The sequence below is a fragment of the Poromitra crassiceps genome (genome assembly GCF_964638095.1).
Source record: "Poromitra crassiceps genome assembly, chromosome: 22".
Lineage (NCBI taxonomy): Eukaryota > Metazoa > Chordata > Actinopteri > Beryciformes > Melamphaidae > Poromitra > Poromitra crassiceps.
The window spans coordinates 9,054,327-9,075,788 of record NC_139647.1 but is presented as its reverse complement, the minus strand read 5'-3'; the positions used below and the strand labels follow the sequence as shown (position 1 = coordinate 9,075,788).

Here is a 21,462-nt window from a genome sequence, read left to right as displayed (position 1 = left end):
TTAAAACGTCAGGTCTTTCTGCTTATCAGGTTTGGACACCCTCATAAATGGCTATAAAGTGTGGCGGTGAAACGTAGTTACTCATTGATATGGCTTTTCTCAGCAATACGAGAGTTCTCAACTGTGCTTCCTTGATTGTGACCCATTGAATGACCTGTGTAATTGGTCTACACAAATCACTAACTACAGGGGCAGAGGCTCCCATCCTCTCATATGAGTGTGTGTGTGTGTGTGTGTGTGTGTGTGTGTGTGTGTGTGTGTGTGTGTGTGTGTGTGTGCGTGCGTGCGTGTGCGTGTGTGCGTGTGTGCGTGTGTGTGTGTGTGTGTGTGAGCCTAGTCACTGATCCACTTCAGCCATTACCTTCTTCCGGAGATACACCTGGGCGCAATTGCCCTTCGACACTAGAGGGCAGAAAACGATATTGGGGCAATAATATCTTTCAGCAATCAGTCATTGTTCTCGTTATCGCTTCAATTAATTAAATGCTCGGAAAGCTATAACAAGGGTTGCATTCAGTCTACTATCTATCCTTGCATTTCTTTTGGACATAAATAAGAGGTTGAATGTGGGCGTAAAGCCTTGGATTGGGTAGTGGTATCTAAAATGTGTCACATTCTCCAGCAGTGTTGCCAGGTGGGAAATGTTGAATTATCGTACCTGAGGCGAATGGGCGAGGGTCAAAATGATCGTTTTTGGGGGGAAATTATCGTACGCGAGCAGCGGCCGTCTTCCACCAGGGCATCTTCTTCTTCTTCTGGCTTTCTGGCCGTGCTTCACCACTTCACATAGCCTCTGACCTTCACATAGCCTCAGCCAGGAAGGATTTATGACATCACTGATGACATCACAATTGCTCGAGTGACATCACTGATGACATCACAGTTGCTCAAGTGACATCACTGATGACATCACAATGCACTGATTTATGACATCACTGATGATGTCACAAATCGTTACATCAACAGACAGCCCACTAACACCGCCCGCCCACTGATGATGATGATGCATCATTTTTTAAATCACAACACAACGTTCAACTTTCCATTTTAAATTAGGTGCTTTTTACTTTTAAAGTACATTTTACACCAGTAAGTACTTCCACTGAGGTAAATTAGCAGCAAAATAATTCCAGCATCCTATCTGCCACTGCAGGAACTCAAATGACTGTCCTAGGGGACATGAATGCATGATTGGCTGTAAAGATGTGAGAAGACACGTATAGACATAGGATCCATATTAGTATATTGATTACAACTGTCACAAAATGATCACATTATAGTACTTTATGGGAATTTTCTCGTACAAATACGATAAGTATCTTACACCTGGCAACGCTGTTCTCCAGACAGGCAGAAATCCTGCAGGGCTGCCACCCTGGGGCACTGTTGGGTGCACCCTGACACCACCATGCTGTTTGTTGTCATATTCTGCATTTGATTAAATTGACTGACTTCTGACCCAGAAAATGTGCTAAAAATATGCTGATGTTGAAATATTTTTACATTGGAATTTCATGGTTATTTTCACATTATATGCATTACACAAGAAAAGCTATCTAACATACCACACATTCACCGAAATGCCCTTGACTCAGCGGCTGGCCTTCGATGCGAGCTCATTTTGCAATCCAGATGATTTATCGTGTCGCCTAATGGCAGGGACGCAGAGGAGGCTAAACTCAGTTTACCCACCTTTTAAGCAGACATAAATCTTTATGAGATACATTTATGAGATAAATTGTAGTAAGTAGTATGAACTGATGTATTAGGGTGAGGTCTTTTAAGGGGGGGTGGGGGGTATTTAATGCATTTTTCTGAAAATATAATCTGTTTATGTTTACATGTGTTTAGATGATCACCGACTAAGAGGTCATACTTTACTTTCCACTTTTATTTTGCACTATATCGCGGCGTAATAGTCCTAATATGAGTTGATTGAGTTGATTATCCTCATCATGTGCAGAGGGGCGGGGCCACGCCTCCTTGGCTCATGAATATGTATACCCATGGCTCGGAGACCACGCCCTCTTGTTGAACTTGTGCAGCTAGTTCCAGTCCGGACCAGCAGTCAGCAGAGGGCTCGGCTGCCGCATGGCTACTGTGTAGACTTTCTTCATTTCCAAGTGGAAGCTGCGGGATACTCGCACCACGACAAGAAGAAGAACCAACACGCTTCGTCAGCTTGAGGAAATACTAAAAGGACGACCGTCTTTTCTATATGAGTTGGGAAACCTGTGCTCTGTTGATAGACGCTGTTTGTTCCCCACTCGTGCATGTTTAAATCAGAGGAGGACTCTGGTGCCGTGTGTCGGCCAGACGACTAGTAACAAACGAGTGGCAACAGCACCAGTGCGGAGGCATGATTCTGAGACGGGGCTCAGTCGTCGCTGCCTTTTTACTCTGCTTTCTTGCGAAGGTATGTGGATTAATTTAACCAAAAAAATAAGCGGGATAATGCAACTGTATGGATGTACTTTTACTTATAATGTCTTATCTAAAAGTTAGCCTTATATGCAGCTCGCGCCTATGCTAACCTGACATGTAATAAGTGGACATGCAAACTTGGCGTCGTTGCATTCACTTTTCTGTCTCCCCAACAGGTGTCCGAGGGATCGGGACAATTCGAGTTGCAAATCGTCTCGATGCATAATGTGAACGGCGAGCTGCTGTCGGGCCTGTGCTGCGACGGCTCCAGGAACGCGGCGGATCGAAAGTGCACACGGGATGAGTGCGATACCTTTTTCAAAGTTTGCCTGAAGGAATACCAGTCTCGAGTGTCCGCTGCAGGGCCCTGCAGCTTCGGAACGGGACATACGCCTGTCCTGGGAGGGAATACCTTTTCTTTCAAGAGCTCTGTCAGGAGTGAGAGATCCAGGATAGTTTTGCCCTTCAGTTTTGCCTGGCCGGTAAGTTTACTGGAGAGAAACGAAAAACACGCTGCTGCTGCTGCTGCTGCCCGTCGACAAGCGCGCTTGGGAAAATATCGGCTTGTTGTGCAGGGCAATTCTGCGCAATTACTGTCCGTCAGTCGGCCAGTCAGTCAGTCAACCCCCGAGAGAGAGAGAAAACAAACAAAAGAATGAATCTCTCTTTTGATGGTTAACCCTCTATGAATTGTCCTTTTGAGGAAGGACCCCCTGGTCTCCTCATTATCTGGGCCAATTAACCAGGTGCAGGCATTTCCCCCCAATCAGGCCTATTGCCATATTCTCTTTTGTCTCTGCATCCAATATGAAGATATTTATTTTAAAACTGTGTGTGATAGGTCGTCAACCTCAACTGTTTTCAGCAATGTAGTAAATAAAGTGAGTCAACTATGACCTCCAGTCGGTGATCATCTTCAGGCAAACAACCACCCAAGTCCAATAAAAAGTCCCCACCACAAAAGACCATGTTGCCACTACTTTCTCAAATGCCCTACTATAGTGTTTCTCACAAAGATTTATTCCAGCCTAAAACCACCGTGGGTAAATTCTTTTCGGCAGATCAAACGTTGAGTAAACTGCATTTTCGGTGGGGTTTTTCCCCTGGCAGCTGGTCACAAGGTTGCGCAGTCCAGTAACATAAGCCCAGGCCCACTTTTTGTGTCTTCCCAGTGTCGGCCTCTTCTTCACAGGGTAAATAGACGGGGCTGACAGGCCCGTGTGGGAGTGTTGTAGGTCCGTGTGAGATGATTTGCCATCCTGCAGCCGGTCTTCAGAGTAATGAGAAAGTGGCACTCTGCACAGACTCACTGGCCCCACAGCTTGGCCCACAAAACTTCTCCTCCGTGCCTGATGGGTGAGAGGAGGCACAGTCCATTTGCTATGCATGTGTCCACTTACATAAAGGCTATTTTTACCTCAATCTGGATGGGACTTCTTGTCGAGATTTCAAGTCTGGTGTGCATTGATCATCTGGAGCAGCCAGAATCAGTGAAAGAACTGGAACGCATGAGCTCTCATGGGATTTCCTGCCATGTTGTACTTTTTTTTTAATGCCCCCCCCCCCCCCCCCCACTCGATTGTTATGCAGTGTAGACTATAGGCTATTATTTAAAGACCCCCCCCCCCCCCGCGCAATAATTCGATATCCAGCGAAACAATGTTCTTAACAGCGTACCATGCAATTTGATATGGTCTATATTTTTTTATTTGCTCTCGTCTTAGACACTGGCGCCTCACACCTTTTTAAAACACAAAGGTTGCTGTTTATGTTCACTCTATGGCAACACTAAGTCGACACCGGTGCCAAATGAACGTTTCGTCTTACCGGCTTCCTACTCTAGGAAAACGGCACCGGTGTCACCAGTGTTGTGGACATGGGAATGAAAACTCATGGCAATATTCACAGTCAGTCGCAGGATTCTCACAGTCCAGTCTGAGATCTCGTTGGTAGTAGTGATGATGCCTTTTCTCTGAAGAGGGCGTTCAAATGAGCGACGTGTTCGGATAATCGAATGCTTTGGAAATACTGGGTCAACGTGTGCATATCGCCACCGTCCGAAACTCCAAAAAAGTGTGTGCCACAATTATGAAATCGTTAACGACTAAATATGTTTGAATGCCAGTCTGGTTAGTGCATCAGTTTGGAAATCTCCGCTTCAGGTAAACGAGATTTGAATGTAAATATACTGTAGGGACGAGGAGTTCCAGGCGGAGAGTTCGAGAGCAACAGAGCCCCTCGTTTGATTGGGCCATCCTTCACTTCTCGTGCTGTACTTCAGTGCACACGAACAATCGTCAGGTTAGGTATGATATCACTCTTTGTCCTCTTCACCAGTTGATTGGCTGTTGAGGACAGATGGCGGTGGCGCGGGGGCAATTGGGTTGTTGGGTACTTTGAGTTCATGAGGATTTTTTTCCCCCTCTCTCTCTCTTCCTCTCTTGTGAGCTGCATGAGAGTTGGCCTCTTGTCCGGGGCCGGGGGCTTTTGTTTAAGTCACGCTCTGTTGGACCCCAGGCATCTCATCGCTTTAACCTTGCCACCCACGGTAACTGCTGCACTTAATGAGGCTGCACACACATGTGTGTGCTGGGATCAGGTAGGGCAAGGAGCCAGGATCAGGTAGGGCAAGGAGCCAGGATCAGGTAGGGCAAGGAGCCAGGATCAGGTAGGGCAAGGAGCCAGGAAAAGGTAGGGCAAGGAGCCAGGATCAGGTAGGGGCAAGGAGCCAGGCATCCAGCTGAACCTTTCAGCCCACATGTCTTTAGCATGAACACGTCGCTGCTTTGCATCAGAGACCTATACTGTGTATGGATGGATCTGCCAGCTCCTGCGCAACAGCACCATGCCGCCACTAGGGCCACTTTGTGCTGTGTGGGCCCATCCGCCACCCAGTCTGAAGCAGGCCTTCACAGTGTATCAAGCAGGGACAATGGTGTTGCCCACAGTGGCTACAGTGAGGATTACAGCGCATAATGGAGGCGGTGCCGATATAAAGCCAGTGCCGGGGCAAGCAAACAGGAAGCAGTTGTAGTAGACTCAGCACAGTGATGAAGTTGGCTCGCAGACAAACGGTGACCTTACTGGTCACCTCAGCACGTTGCCCCCCTCCCCACCACCACCACCATAGACATTTGTTAATTGGATTGAGTCCAACTGCTCTAGGCTTCTGTATGCTTTCTTGCATAAAAAAAAATACTGGTTTCTTCTAGTTCTCTTGAGCAATCTCTTAACCTCACGCCACATCCTGATCCTAGCCGTTCTGACAGTTCAATTGCACTCAAGTTTTGATTTTATCGTGCCTATACGTCATGCCTTTAGATTTAGCCGATCTTTCATTTAGCACAAAGCTGGCATGTGTGTGTTCAGACCTGGGATGTGTCGGCATCAGAGTGATTGATGACTCGTCGGAGCGGTCTGAGAACTTGGGGGTCAGGTGAGTTGTTGGAACAATAGTTGGCTCAGCCTTGAGGGTTAGCGCCGGCGGCAGCTGTGGCGGTAATGACATGTTTGCTTTATATAGTCGTCTCTGATGTGGCAGTTAAGTGCAAATTACTCTAGTGAAAGAGGGAAAAAAGTGTTTTCTTTTTCTCCCCACCCGTCCCCCACCACCTCATCCAGTGCTCCAATTTAACAAGTACTTTTTAAATGTGCTGCTGGTGGTGTTCTGTCAGTGTGGCGTTACGTCAGGACTGTTATTGCTAATCTGAGTTATCTAAAGCTTTATGGAAGCATGATGATGTATATACAGAAAATATGACTGGTTTCCGCTTTTAGCTTTTGCTGCGTCAGCACTGCTGCAGCGCCTGTTTCACCTTGTTAAATGGTAATGGCTCTTTCAAAATATAGCCTAGATCAGAGGTTTTCAAAGTGGGAGGCGGGCCTGTTTCAGGGGAGGCTCAGTGAAGGGAGGTGAAAACATATTCCGTTAGTTTACATGAGTTATTAAAAGGAGATCACAGAATAATAGCCTAAAAATGGGTGTGATTTGGTTAAAGAGATAGTTCAGAGATACAGTAGTTTTGGCTTTTGGGGTTGCCTATTTTACAGTTTCCCCCACTTTACCAAAGTAAAACGACAACAACCTTTAGACGGCTACATCAGGCTAGGTGGGATCAAATCAGATGATCACCATCCCATAGGCATCCATGGGTGGGCCTTTTTCACAGCCGCCATTTTGTGTCTAAAAGGCAGGGTAAACACAGGTGCAACCAACCTACTAATTGGGGACTGGAAGTTGGAAACCATAATGAATGTTTTGGGGCACCTGTGTTGCTTCCTGCCTTTTAGACACAAAATGGCTGCTGTGAAAAAGGCCTTTTGTTTGAAACCGGGGGGGGGAGTCTCTTGTTTTGGGTAAGACATCCAGAATGTGATTGTATCCCTTTTGGTGTGGACTCAGTTGGCACACGATGAGCTTCTTTTGTGGGGGCAAAGCTTCTGCTTTAGGGATGAATTAGGCTAATAGGTCTTTGATAATTGAACATCTCCCACATCTCCAACTCCTGCTTTGATGAAGTTCTCCTCCTGGCAAACGATGTATTCCTTCCTTCAGCTCCATCAGTGCGCTGGCTTTGAAGGTGATTATCAGTCTCCTTTTCATGACTAAGCCCTGAGCTTTATAGCAAACAGGGCGTGTTCCTGTTGCTTAGCGGGCACAATCATTGGCCAGATCTACGGCTTGATACTGTTTAAGTGATTGACTCAGGAAAACTGATACAGAAGGTCAACATCCCTCTTTTGACTACATTGTTTACATTCCCCCTCTGGCCCAGTCTACCGAGCAAGGCTACCTAACTCTCTTCTGTTTTGCCCTAGCCTTTATTTAGACCGATGGCTGTTGCTTTTGCCCATCAGTCAGGGAAGACATTCCTCTCCGTTTTTATTGCGTTGGAATGGGTACATCAATTGGCTCCGTTTCCAATCGGGTGCAGAGTGAGAGAGAGAGCCGTCTCTTTGTGTGTTTGGTAAATTCCCCTCGAGAGTGAATTCTTAGCCGTGTTCTTTGGCGGGTCGATGTGATTCGCCCTGGGATGATCTTTATCGCTTATGTTGTCCGTTTAGTCGGACAGTGTCTGGATGGCCGGGGAAGATAAGCAGACGTGTGTGTGTGTGTGTGTGTGTGTGTGTGTGTGTGTGTGTGTGTTCAAAGAGAAGCAGTGAGTCAGCTGAGAGCCTGGGAAAAGTGAACCTGGCAGTGGCAGACCGTTCCTAGCTGATAACCGCCCGGGAGTCATGGAGTGTTAGCAAAGGAGGAGGCATGCGCTATCTCACTTTTTGGAAGCAATTACTAGGTCTGCCTGGGCCTCCCAATAGACCCTTTTCACGGGGGCCATTTTGTGTCGAAAAGGCAGGATAAACACAGGTGCAAGCAAAACACTAATGAGGGTTTCCAACTTCCAATCGCCGAAGAGGGAAATCCTCATTAGTGTTTTGCTGGCACCTGTGTTTATCCTGCCTTTTCGACACAAGATGGCCCCCGTGAAAAGGGTCTATAGAGTGAGTTCAATGAATGTTTGACCAAGACGTTGCCCAGCAGCACTATGGCATTATCGTTACACAATACAAAGCCTATTGATCTGCAGCCTCAATCAGTTTAAGACTTGAACTCAACCACAGAGCAAAATTAGAATTTGTGGAGCCAGTTAACTCGACTGGGCGTCCGGGTAGTGTAGTGGTGGATTCCCTGCCTAGTGCCTACCAACACGAGGATCGCAGGTTCGCGCCCCCGTGTTACCTCCGGCTTGGTCGGGCGTCCATACTCCATACAGGCACGATTGGCTGTGTCTGCGGGTGGGAAACCGGATTAGGGGTATGTGTCCTGGTCACCGCACTAGCGCCCTCCTCTGGTCGGTCGGGGCGCCTGCTCGGAAGGGAACTGGTGGGAATAGCGTGATCCTCCCACGTGCTACGTCCTGCCGGTGAAGCTCCCCACTGTCGGGTGAAAAGAAGCAGCTGGCAACTCCGCACGTGTCGGGGTGGGGGGGGGGTGGGAGCATGGTGCTAGTCTACGGCTCTCCACAGATCGGCAGAGGGGTTGCAGCAGGGGGGGAAATTGGCCAAGTACAATTGGGGAGAAACTCTTACTAGCAAAGTAGTAGTTGAATAGTACAGTTTATTGTCCGAGGCTGCTTATTTTTTAAATGTAAGCTAGTGTTAACCACCAAACTGTTAAACTGTGTGGTGTGGGTGCTTCATATCATGCTAATGTAGGACTAATAAAAGGATCAGCCAAAGATGACGACGATGGTGATACTGCAATAGCTTCCATGTCGAGGCAAGTCTCGAGTGTGCAAGAGAGAGAGAGAGGTGCATGTTCCCATGTTGCTGCAGATCCGGCCTTTTTACAGGCGTCTGCCAGTGACCTCATTAACCCATTGAAACGTCTAAGCCCGTCTGTCAACAGAACATCTCAGCGTGATCAAAGTGATGTTCTTGTCCCGATCAAAATATGAGCTTCAGGTTTGGAGCAAAATGAATCGGGCGGTGGATCCTCATCTTTGTTCTTATTGGCTGGAGGCAGTTGTTGCTCCTAATTGAAGGCCCCCTACCCCGCTGTAAAACAATAACATGCTCGCAAAGCCTGTTTGAAAATGTTTAAGTTTGTTTGAGAGGTCACTGGAGGGGTCACTGGAGGGCAACTTTTAACTTAAGTGTAAAAGCACACTCAAATGCTAGACTGTCTCTTTTTTGTGGTCTTTATTTCATACAGGCGTACTCAGGTTACTCATGACTGACCACACCAATTCAGTGTTGCAATGGTGAGTAATATCAGAGTCTGAGAGACAGATGATGGCCTGGTCATGTCTGGCTAATGATGACGTTGCAGTTCGCCTGGTCATGTCTGTCTGTCTAATGATGACTTGCAGTTGGCCTGGTCATGTCTGTCTGTCTAATGATGACTTTCAGTTGGCCTGGTCATGTCTGTCTGTCTAATGATGATGTTGCAGTTGAGTTCCCGTTTTTTTGGCATGAGCTCACCAACATCATAGGCTTCTGGGAATCCTGTTTTAGGGCTGTGAATCTTTGCGTGTCTCACCAGTCAATTCGATTTTAGATTGATTCCCGATTCAAAATCGATTCTCGATTCGGCACACAGGGCGATTTCAGGATCTATTCCAGTCCGCTGTGTGCTAAGAAAGGCGGTGTAGCAGATTATGGCATGAAAGCAGAATAAAGTGTGTAAGATTATGTAGTTTTTTATATTTGAAAAGTTTGATCAACCTATAATGTAAACGCACACACAAAGGCAAACCTAAGACAAAAGGTAACATGTATTCATGCTGAACTTGCACAAATACAAACTTCTTAGTATGCTTAGTGACTTCAAGAAAAATAAGTTCTATTTATTTTGCATAAAAAACCACAACTTTGGAAGTTGAGAATCAATTCACAATCAAAACGATTTTTTGGGGACAGCCCTACTTGGCATGGCTCTACATAAATGTTTGCATTAATCGACTATTTTATATATTGAAGTGTGACTCTGTGTGAACCCATGAAGTGGACAGCAAACACACACACTGCCTGATTCCTGAAGAGGCGCTGGAGGCCTCGCGTTCTTTAGGGTTGTGGGTTATGGGTTGTCCTAGTCGTGGTAGACGATTAGGTGTCACATTATGTCAAGTGATGGGGATAATTGGAGTCAGAATTACACCTTAGGGCGGCTGTGCCGGGTGATTAGCAACTCATTTCAAATATAGCTGCTCTAATTAGCGTGGAATCCTGGCGTAGGATCAGACAGACGTCTCTAGGAAAGGAGAGATGTGTCGAGTAGCTGACAAAACAAGGTGATGCTATGAAAAAGCTTTGTGGAGTGAGTCATGGCCCCTTTCTTTTGGATGTAAAGTGAACAGGAGGTTGGCCTCTTCCCCCTCCAAGCAGGTCTGATTACCATGAGGTCATCGCAGTCAAGATGGCAGCAATAGTGCCAATGTAGATGTAGAATTTCAGAAATGCCCCCGAGCAGCAGCAGCAGCACCGCCGTCGAGGAGAAGTGTGTGTGCGAATATGTAACAAGGAGGTGTTGCTAGTGGGGATGCACAAGCACTCTGTAAGTGGATTAGACTTTCTCAGAATCGCATGCTCTCTCTCTCATTCGCTCTCTCTCACGCGCGAACACACACACACACACACACTGCGGTCCATTCCCCCATGACTGTGGCACAGGGCAATGTGGATGTGTAAGCTGATATTGGTGTGAGCGCTACTGACCCTGAATCAGACAAAGCGTTTCAGGAGTGCTGAAATCAAGACAGGCCCTCCAGAGTGTAACACTCAGTGTCTCTCTCTCTCTCTCTCTCTCTCCGTGTCTCTCTCCCTCTCTCTCTGTCTCTCTCTCTGTGTCTCTCTCTCTGTGTCTCTCTCTCTGTCTCTCTCTCTCTTTCTGTCTCTTTTCTTTTGACACACACACACAGCCTTCTACTTTTTCCCTCTCCTAGTCGACTTTTTTTTGCCTGTCCTCACTTTGCCAAAAAACTGTGTCCTTAAGCACTTTAGTCTGGATCATTCGTAGCAGAACTGTGTCCTTAAGCACTTTAGTCTGGATCATTCACAGCAGAACTGTGTCCTTAAAGGAACACTCCGCCATTTTCAACCAGCTTTGTATCATTACAAAATCAGTAGTTTATCTGAAACCTGTAAACAGTTTTGTAGGCATTCATTTAGTTTGACAGTTATTGAGAGTTGATTTGAGTTAAGTTATGGACCAGTGATGAAATTTGTGCATTAATGACATCACTGGTCCACAACTTAACTCACATCAACACTCAATAACTGTCAAACTAAATGAATGCCTGCAAAACTGTTTACAGTTTTCAGAGATACTACTGATTTTGCAATGATACAAAGCTGGTTGAAAATCGGCGGAGTGCTCCTTTAAGCACCTTAGTCTGGATCATTCACAGCAGAACGGTGTCCTTAAGCACTTTAGTCTGGATCATTCACAGCAGAACAGTGTCCTTAAGCACTTTAGTCTGGATCATTCACAGCAGAACAGTGTCCTTAAGCACTTTAGTCTGGATGATTCACAGCAGAACAGTGTCCTTAAGCACTTTAGTCTGGATGATTCACAGCAGAACTGTGTCCTTAAGCACTTTAGTCTGGATCATTCACAGCAGAACTGTGTCCTTAAGCACTTTAGTCTGGATCATTCACAGCAGAACTGTGTCCTTAAGCACTTTAGTCTGGATCATTCACAGCAGAACTGTGTCCTTAAGCACTTTAGTCTGGATCATTCACAGCAGAACTGTGTCCTTAAGCACTTTAGTCTGGATCATTCACAGCAGAACAGTGTCCTTAAGCACTTTAGTCTGGATCGTTCACAGCAGAACAGTGTCCTTAAGCACTTTAGTCTGGATCGTTCACAGCAGAACTGTGTCCTTAAGCACTTTAGTCTGGATCATTCACAGCAGAACAGTGTTCTTAAGCACTTTAGTCTGGATCATTCACAGCAGAACAGTCTCCTTAAGCACTTTAGTCTGGATCATTCACAGCAGAACAGTGTCCTTAAGCACTTTAGTCTGGATCATTCACAGCAGAACTGTGTCCTTAAGCACTTTAGTCTGGATCATTCACAGCAGAACAGTCTCCTTAAGCACTTAGTCTGGATCGTTCACAGCAGAACAGTGTCCTTAAGCACTTTAGTCTGGATCGTTCACAGCAGAACAGTGTCCTTAAGCACTTTAGTCTGGATCATTCACAGCAGAACAGTCTCCTTAAGCACTTTAGTCTGGATCATTCACAGCAGAACAGTGTCCTTAAGCACTTTAGTCTGGATCATTCACAGCAGAACAGTCTCCTTAAGCACTTTAGTCTGGATCATTCACAGCAGAACTGTGTCCTTAAGCACTTTAGTCTGGATCATTCACAGCAGAACAGTGTTCTTAAGCACTTTAGTCTGGATCATTCACAGCAGAACAGTGTCCTTAAGCACTTTAGTCTGGATCATTCACAGCAGAACAGTGTTCTTAAGCACTTTAGTCTGGATCATTCACAGCAGAACAGTCTCCTTAAGCACTTTAGTCTGGATCATTCACAGCAGAACTGTGTCCTTAAGCACTTTAGTCTGGATCATTCACAGCAGAACAGTGTTCTTAAGCACTTTAGTCTGGATCATTCACAGCAGAACAGTGTCCTTAAGCACTTTAGTCTGGATCATTCACAGCAGAACAGTGTTCTTAAGCACTTTAGTCTGGATCATTCACAGCAGAATAGCACTGAGTTGGCTTTCTAATAATTCGGCAGTACAAAACAAATAGCTTGACTGTGTTGTGTCTTTTCCCAACGGACTGGAAATCATTCACTGACCTGAAAAACTGTATTTGGGGAGGGGGGAACTGTTGCTGAAGCTAGTTCAAGTAAGCAAAGTTAGCCTAGCCAGTAGCCACGGTGAAGACATATTTCTGGTATGAGGTCAAGAGATAGCCTTTCTGTCTTATTCCAGGGTTCCTCCCAGTGTAATGCAAGCCCAGTGGCCCATTGGGCCAAAGTTGACTCCCCACCGGGCCTAAGCATTGTTTTTGTGTTTTTTAAGATTTTTTTATTATTAGTTTTGCTTATGGAAGCTGTGTCATAGCTATTTTAAATTCTCAATTCCATGATGCCTTTCTGTACTAGATATCAACCGATTAATGGTTTTGGCCAATTAATCGGCGCCGATAGGAGAGTTTGTAAACCATCGTTATTGGCTGAACTTGGCTCTGATAGTGGCAACTTTAAGACCGCTTTATGGGGCGTCCCAGTGGCTCACCTGGTAGACCGTGTACCACAAAGGCTTAGTCCTTTGCAAGGCCGACCCAGGTTTGAATCCGACCCATGGTCCTTTGCAGCATGTCATCCCCCCTCTCTCTCCCCACCCTTCCTGTCTGCCCACTGTCCTATCTAATCAAGGCAGAATGCCCCCCAAAATAATCAAAAACAAAAAATTAAAGAGCTTTATTAGTAAATTATGAGCATGATAAGGATGTTGGATATAGTATGGCATTAGAATGAAGATAACAATGCAAGATAGACTTTTAATTACATTTTTCAATGTAGACTACATCAGATAACGTTATCTCTCGAAAAGTTATCTCTCGAATATATATATATATATATATATATATATATATATAAGGCAACACTATCAGCTCGTTGCTGCATTTTCACAATACCAAACATCCAACTTTCTCCTTACTCACCTGGCGTTTCATTCTCTTCCAAATAATCCAGTCAAGTAACGTAACTGTCATTCATGAAATTAAATCACACGCCCCTCGGGAATATGCACTAACATCAGTGGTTTCGTAGCAGTGCCATGTATGCAAATATGCATGTATGTAACAGGAAGCACAACAGAAGTAACGTTAATCCTTCCTGTGAGTCCACAGCATAGCACACCGTTCATGTAGAGCGGTGTAATCCATGAAATCACACGTTGGGATGTTCCGTTATCAAGGTTATAATCCACCAAAATCACACTTCAGGATATTCTTTTAGTCATTTATGAGACACATGCTTCCCCGCCATTGTGTTTTCACCGTCATGTGATAGATGGCTCTCGGATGCAACAGTTGCAAAACTCTCAACTTTGTGAAACTAGTTTTCATGCAACAGCCAATCAAAACGCTGATAAGTAGGCTATAATGCACTGATGGCTCACTTCCTATTCTCCGCGACAGCCATAATGAAAGTAGCCAGCCGGTGTCAGAAGAAAACCTGATACAACACGTCCAAATTGAGATTATCAGCTAGAAAACTATACAAAATAAGATACAAAGATGCAAGTAACACTGACTCCCCACTTGATACAGTATCATCTACTGTAGCGAGAGAGAGAAAAGGAAAAACAATATGAAAGATGAAACATTACCAATCTAGCTTGTTTTAGCAAAACTAACTACCGTGTTGCATGAGACTTGATATGTTCCACTCGCTTCATATTAATGTCAAGTTGCAAGAAAATTATGTTTCATGCAATTTGCAACCTGCAACTAGTTGCGTGAAAGTTTCACCGTGTAAAGCCAGCCTTACTCAGCTTATGAAATGCTCCCAAAGTTGCACAGAAGCCACAGTGATTGTCCACCAAAACCAGGAAGCAGAGAAAAGGATCCCTTCAGAAAAAGCTCCAGAAAACATCTCCAGCCTGCTGCTCAAAGCGCTGGTACCGGCAGCTTTGAGCGAGTGACGCGGACTAGTCACTCAAAGCTGAATGTTTTTTTTCACCAGACGCTGGTAAACATACACAAGTCACTTCTCTTAGGTAGATTAGTAATCCGGTTTGTGAGCCCTCACACCGTGTACATTTCAGACGTCAGACATGAGCCCCCAGACCTCCAGACATCTAGAACCAGAAGCCCCCGGGCAAGACGAGAGTGTGACCCCACCTCCCCTCTTGAGTGCGGGGTGAATCTCTCTCGCCCTGGTAGTGGTGTGGTAAAAGTTGAGGCGTGTTTGTGTGGAAAGGGAAAGCAAATCATATGGGGTGCATATTGTAGTTTGGTGTAACACCGGCCAGTATCCGCCATCAGAGACACGTGATTTGGTTCAGCATCCATGAACATGACTTTTCATTGACAAAAATGCATCTTTCCCAGCTTTTTGGGGACAGACTGACGTTTTCATAGAGGCTCTCTTCTTTCTTTTGGGATATTCAGTCACAGTGTTTACATTCATAGTAGAAAATATTCTGTCGGTCTTGGAAGATTATTGAAAATGATCAAAAACCCTGGTGGTGGCTGGCGACTTTTCCTCTGAAACTGGTGTGGATTGAGTTAATAATTAAAAATGGCCTATGCAAAAGTGGCCAAGTAGGCTGTTACTGCTGCGTTTTCTCTCCTAAACTTTATTCAACAAAGGTCAAGCACATCATGAACGCGACTGATGACGCAGTGATAAGTTACCTAGGTGATGATAACAATTAGTTTGTAACTTTAGGAAGCTTAACTATCTGAAAGGGTTATTTTGACAGCAATATTAAGAACTGCAGTATGATGTATTACTTTGATTTAGGCTAGATGATCAGTTCAACAGTTGTAATCAGAGTTAAGAATGAGTGATAATAGTTTCTGGGGGGGTGGGGATCGCGGACGTATGATGATAGCGGAATCATCATCGACTTTTTCCTGCTCCAAACTATCGTTATTATAACGGACTTTAAAGTCAAAAATCTATTTCTCTTCTTGACTTGATGCTTTAGTTGGATGTTTGAGCTTCTCTGTGCAGAATGTGTGTGCAGAGTTTGACACTAGAAGGCTGTTTTCACAATCACCTGCTGAATGTGGAAAGTTTCTCTGAGCTCACTGGAAAGGCCATTTTCAACAAGCATGATTCATGACTTCACGAATACTGGAGCCAATCCCTGTCCAGTATTCAGCAGTTAAAACCCTGTGTTTGAATGCTGTGATTGGCTAGTTATGTTCTCGATAACACTGATTGGTTGCTTCTTTGGAATTTTAATGAGGCAGAAGGAGGGGGGGGGGGGGGGAGTCATTTTAAGTATTTAAAAAGGATGATTTAACCTTTTTTTGTGGGGAAAACCATCAGATTATTATTCAAACCACCTCTATTCTGTACAGAAAAAATATAGGGCCCTATACCTTAATGCTGCCATCAGTCTGTCACCGGACACCCGTCACAAAACACACTGGGCCGGCGGCACCGTGGCCCCTGTCAGAAGCTACTTGCCACGGGCCGAACAGCTTTTCTGAGGCAAACCCGGTTAACTCGTTAATAACCTGGCACTCTGTCCCGCGCTGCCCTGCTCCACCACGCTGGTGTTGGCGCTTCAGACGCCCTCCTGCTGGGCAGGGGTGTCCCTCACTGTCCATGTGTCTGTCTCTGTCGTCCTAATCTGCCACGCGGAGACGTCCGGACAGCCGCCAGCTTAGCCCCCTCTTAATCAGATCAACGGGGACCATTGTCACAAGTGAACAGTTAGCAGCTTCTGTCGTCGGCCTCGTTTGTAAGTTAACTCAATGAGAGGGAGACGACGCTTCATTAGCGGGGCTCCTAAGGTCATGGGAAACCTGGAAAAGTCATGGAGATGGAATTTGTTATTTTCCAGGCTTGCAAAATGTAAACGTCACCGTCTTGTTAGAAGTCCCAGAAAGTTTTTTTCTTCTTCTTCATCATCAAGTGTTTTAACGTCAAATTTGGCTGCTAGGTAGTCGAACCGGTCATCGTTTCTGAAGGAATAATCGCCCAAATAAAATGTCTCCTCCTGAGTAGACCAAGTCCGAAGCAATACGTTTATATATAGCAACTGAACCTGGGCCATGTTGCACCAAGTCATGAGATTAACGTGGAGGTGCAGAAAATGTGCTGGAACCCTGCGTGATGTGGAGTTGTACTGTAACCGATACGAGGCCAGAGAGCCACAGGTCAGCAGCACTCTGCTGGTTCACCTACCTATTCATCCATGAGTGTTGTTAACCGTTAACCAGTGTTTCATGAACATCCGCCCATTGCTTGAATGATCCTGCTCTTCCATGCGTTGTTCTTGCTGTTGGCTGACACCACCTGTGTCTCTGTCTTCCTCAGAGGTCCTACACTTTGATAGTGGAAGCCTTGGACCACAACAATGAAACCAGTGGTGAGTATTCATCCATCTCTGGCATCTCCATCTCCCACCCCCCCCCCCCTCTGTCTCTGTCTCTGTCTCTCTCTCTTCCTCTCCCACAAGTGAACTTCTGGGAGATGTGTTGAAGGTCAGAAAAGGAAGTTGATTCTTCCTGAATCCCCCCCTCTCTCGCCCACATGGTCCATAGGGTGTATGTGTGTGTCTGAGTTAAGAAAGTGTGTTGACAGGTGCCTGTAACAAGGCAGGGCAGGGAAGCGAGGGGGGATGGAGGAAGAGTTGGTGGTGCTGATGTGGGGGAGGAAGGTGGGGGGGCTGCAGACAGGAAGAGGGAAGTGAGGGGGAGGTGAGGCGGGGGGGTGTGTGTGTCCTGCTGAACGGGGCTACACGCTGCCTGCGCCCCTATGGAAATGTTTTCATTTGGCTGATGACTGATGGCAGGTGGTGCCAGCCGGGGTGAGGGTCGCTCTGTCTCACTGTCACCGAGGCGCCAAACACACAGTTCATCTGCCCGGCCCGGTGCCGTGCGGCCCACCCGGCTCCGCTCACCACGGGCCTTTTGAGCTATGCAGTTCCATAGGTTAAAGTGAACCTCTGGCACAGCTTTTGAGCTATGATGTTCCATAGGTTAAAGTTAACCTCTGGCACAACTTTTGAGCTATGCTGTTCCATAGGTTAAAGTTAACCTGTGGCACAGCTTTTGAGCTATGCTGTTCCATAGGTTAAAGTTAACCTTCTCTGGTACAGCTTTTGAGCTATGCTGTTCCATAGGTTAAAGTTAACCTCCTCTGGCACAGCTTTTGAGCTATGCTGTTCCATAGGGTAAAGTTAACCTCTGGCTCAGCTGGGCCACAGACGGGGCTCAGCTGGGCCACAGACAGAGCTCGGAGCTGTCGCGGTGTGTTTATCTCACTCATATCAGAGCCTGGCCCCGAGTGGTTTCCCTGCGGTACCGACGCTCCATCGGCATTCCCGGTCGTTGAGTTTGGTTTCTGCCGGTTTTATCGTCCGGAGTGGCTGAGATTCCTGCTGGTCGGTGGTTAGATTGGTCAACGGTGTGGTGGTGATTCCAGCTGAGGGCGGGCCGCGCCCCTCTCCTCCTTGTCCCATGCTTGTTTATGCAGGTCCGTCTGAGGTCAATGAGGTTTGGGTCTTTTCTGCTGTATTTGCCGCTCCCCAGAGAGCTATTAGGGCATTGGTGTGAAAAGCCCCCAGAATGTACACACTCGATGCTGCTTAAGCCCCTCTGAGCTCCGCTAGGCTAGGCTAGCCCCCCGGCTCTGTTAGCTTGACCCGCCATTACCAGCCCTACCCGGTGTTTTAATGTCCACTCCTTCCTGTTTCAAATCAAATCAAATATATACCCTACATTTTAGTTTGATACACTTATAATGTAGCTGTATAAGCAATAAGCATATTCAAATACAAATGTTTCTTAAACTCTAGAGCAGTGGTTCTCAACCTTTTCATGTCAAGGACCCCTAAAATGACACAAATTAGACCACAGACCCCCAATTTAATCATTTTGTCCCAGGGTCCCCATCTGATTCGATTTTTTGCCTTTAGATGTTTTATTACAGAAAGTGCATGAAACTGATGACCAAAATAGTCATACATTCTGTCATTGTGTTACTTATGGATGGAATTCTAGTGAAAATAAGTTATCCCACTTTTTGCTGGGGACCCCCCCCCCCCCCCCCCCCCCCCAAGGACTCCTGGTGGTCCCCGGACCCCCATTTGAGAACCACTGCGTCTAGAGCACTTTCGAATATATATACTATCTATCTCATCGGTATCTTGAGAAATCCACCTGCTTTTCACAGTTCAACAAAAAGCTCATTTTCGCTCTGTAAACAATCAGTTGAGTGTCCCCTTTCTGAAGCTGGTGTGACTTATGTTCAGCTCCGAGCCAGGCAGCAGGTAGCGAGGACGTGCTACTCCTGACAGCGCAGGCCAGCGGCCCGTAGAGAAATGCCACACGGCCGAGGCTCTGGATTCCGGACCTCTGTGAAATGTTACCGGGCCCTGTGATTTCAGCAGTAGTAAATAAACGGCCAGCACGGGCCTCCTCTGGTCCGTTGCATTGCATCATAGTTAACACAGAGGCGACTCACCCTACGGTCAGCCACCTCACCTCGTCCCCCCCCCCCCCCCTCCCCCAGCACGGTAAATAACTCTCCCGACACATTTTTCATTCACTCCCAAGTGACGATTGAGATATCGCGTAGCGAGGAGGAGTACTACGTTTTGTGCGGCGAGCGCGTGGTGTTAATGTGCAAAGCGTGTGCGCGTGTGTGTGTGTACAGTGCAGAGAGAGGGGGACCGCGGGTCAGGCCGAGCGAGCGAGCGGCTGCCATGTTTGCTCAGTACCGGGTCTGTTTGCTCGGTCTGTGTGTGAAGCTCATTACAGCCTTGGCTCCCAGGGCCCGGCGGGTCCCTGACAGACCCGTGACCTCGTCCTGTTTGACATGGTGCTAGGGGGGAGAGAGAGAGGGAGGACGGAGAGGTCCGTGTGCGTTTGTGGTCCCCTCAAGGATTGCACGGTGGCTCAGTCTGCTCTCCATCTGAAGTGCAGACAGATACTTGTAAGTGTGTAAAGAAGAAGTCTTGAGTCGAGACCTTTTGACTGGTGTTTGTTGCACATGGATGTAAAGTGAGAGAGGCAGCGACTCGGAGGGAGGGATGAAAGTGCTGATGGCGCTCTGGCAGGGTTCCCAGCAGTGACTGTGTGGCATCGGTGTCCTCCTCCTCGTGCTGTAATTTACGGTGGCTGTGGTTGTGTCCTCGCCGGAGCAGATGGAGAGGGCAGCATCCCAGCAGGCCACATCCTCAAGCTGATCCCAGGCCAGTCATATACTCGAGCTGATCCCATGGATCAGGCCAGTCATATACTCAAGCTGATCCCAGGCCAGTCATATCCTACAAGCTGATCTCAGGCCAGTCATATCCTACAAGCTGATCCCAGGCCAGTCATATCCTACAAGCTGATCCCAGGCCAGTCATATCCTACAAGCTGATCCCAGGCCAGTCATATCCTCAAGCTGATCCCAGGCCAGTCATATCCTCAAGCTGTAAACCTGAGAGACAGAGGAGCAGGCAGGCGGGGAGACGGGGGGAGAGAGAGAGCGTGAGAAAACAAGCAGTTAACAGTACTCATTACAGGAAGGGTTTTCATTTTTCTGCGTTTCCTCCTTGCACTTTTCCTCCTCCGGCACACACAGTTGCTTTAATTACATAGTATCTGCCATCTGAGAGATCTTCTGCAATTTGTGCCAGGATTTTTGGGACATTTTTGGGTTCCCACTGTATGATCACGTCTTAACGTTGCAACTCCCACGTACACAGCATAGTTTTGTATTGTGGTGTTATTCTTTCCCTGTCTGAAACTAGGGCTGGGCGATGTGGACAAAATCAAATATCACAATATTTTTGACCAAATACCTCAATATCAATATATTAGGACAATATTGTTTAGATGACTATTGGTGCTTTCACAAAATATTTACACAATGAGATTTTTTGATGAATAATCTTCAGTAATAATGACGATATGACTAAAGGCAAATAATGGAACAGCTGGTCTGGTAAGTTCCGAAAATGACATCACTTTACTGTAGCTTTTCAAAACCAGGAAAGGACAACACTTATTCCATATCACGATATTACAATATCCAAAATCTAAGACGCTATCAAGTCTCATACCACGATATTATGATATCCAAAATCTAAGACGATATCAAGTCTCATCACAATATTGTTTATTGAAATTAATCCTCCTAGGGAGTACCATGCTTATTGTTCATGCAAAAGATATTTCGCTTGGCTTTTCTACAGTCAATAACATTATCGATCTATATTTCCCAGCCCTAAGTGAAATGAACACTGATCTAGCTGCGGATATTTCCCCCTTTTTTTTCTGAATTTCTTGGAATGTCTTCATCCATAGATGCAGTTGCAGTCAATGTTGATAGTGTTGAAACTGGTGTTTAGGTGCAGATGGGCAGATGATAGAGAAAGCCTCTCATTCCGGCATGATCAACCCCAGCCCCCATTGGCAGAAGCTGACCCACAACGGCCCCATAGCCCAGTTTGAGTACCAGATCCGGGTCAGCTGCGACGAGCACTACTACGGCTTCGGCTGCAACAAGTTCTGCCGGCCCCGCGACGAGTTCTTTGGACACTACACCTGTGACTACAACGGAAACAAGACCTGCCTGGAGGGCTGGTCTGGACCGGACTGCAACACGGGTAAGATGGCGGCATGCAAAATTGGGAATATTGCTCAAGACAATCGGATTAGGAGTTCTGAATAAAAATGACTCTCTCACACACTGTCTGGAGCTGCAACTTTCTTTATGAACTTGTGGATGTTTTTCGTACCTTTTTCCATACAAAGTAGCTTTTCATTGTGGCACTGCGGTGACTTCTGACCGGGACATACACCCAGGAAGTCAGCCTGGACACTGTCCCAGTCAGGACGT

The 21,462-nt window shown here is 46.4% G+C and overlaps 1 protein-coding gene across 1 annotated transcript in view; it reads left to right on the top strand.

The window, feature by feature from the left end:
• The first annotated feature begins 2,083 nt into the window (after window positions 1–2,083).
• Window positions 2,084–21,462, top strand: part of jag1b (jagged canonical Notch ligand 1b) — a 42,226-nt gene continuing 22,847 nt past the window's right edge. Inside the window, exons 1-4 of the mRNA XM_083658458.1 lie at window positions 2,084–2,416; window positions 2,601–2,906; window positions 16,945–16,996; window positions 20,972–21,229. Coding sequence (XP_083514584.1) covers window positions 2,360–2,416; window positions 2,601–2,906; window positions 16,945–16,996; window positions 20,972–21,229 — 673 coding nt within the window. The 5' untranslated portion in view covers window positions 2,084–2,359. The remainder of the gene's footprint in view (window positions 2,417–2,600; window positions 2,907–16,944; window positions 16,997–20,971; window positions 21,230–21,462) is intronic.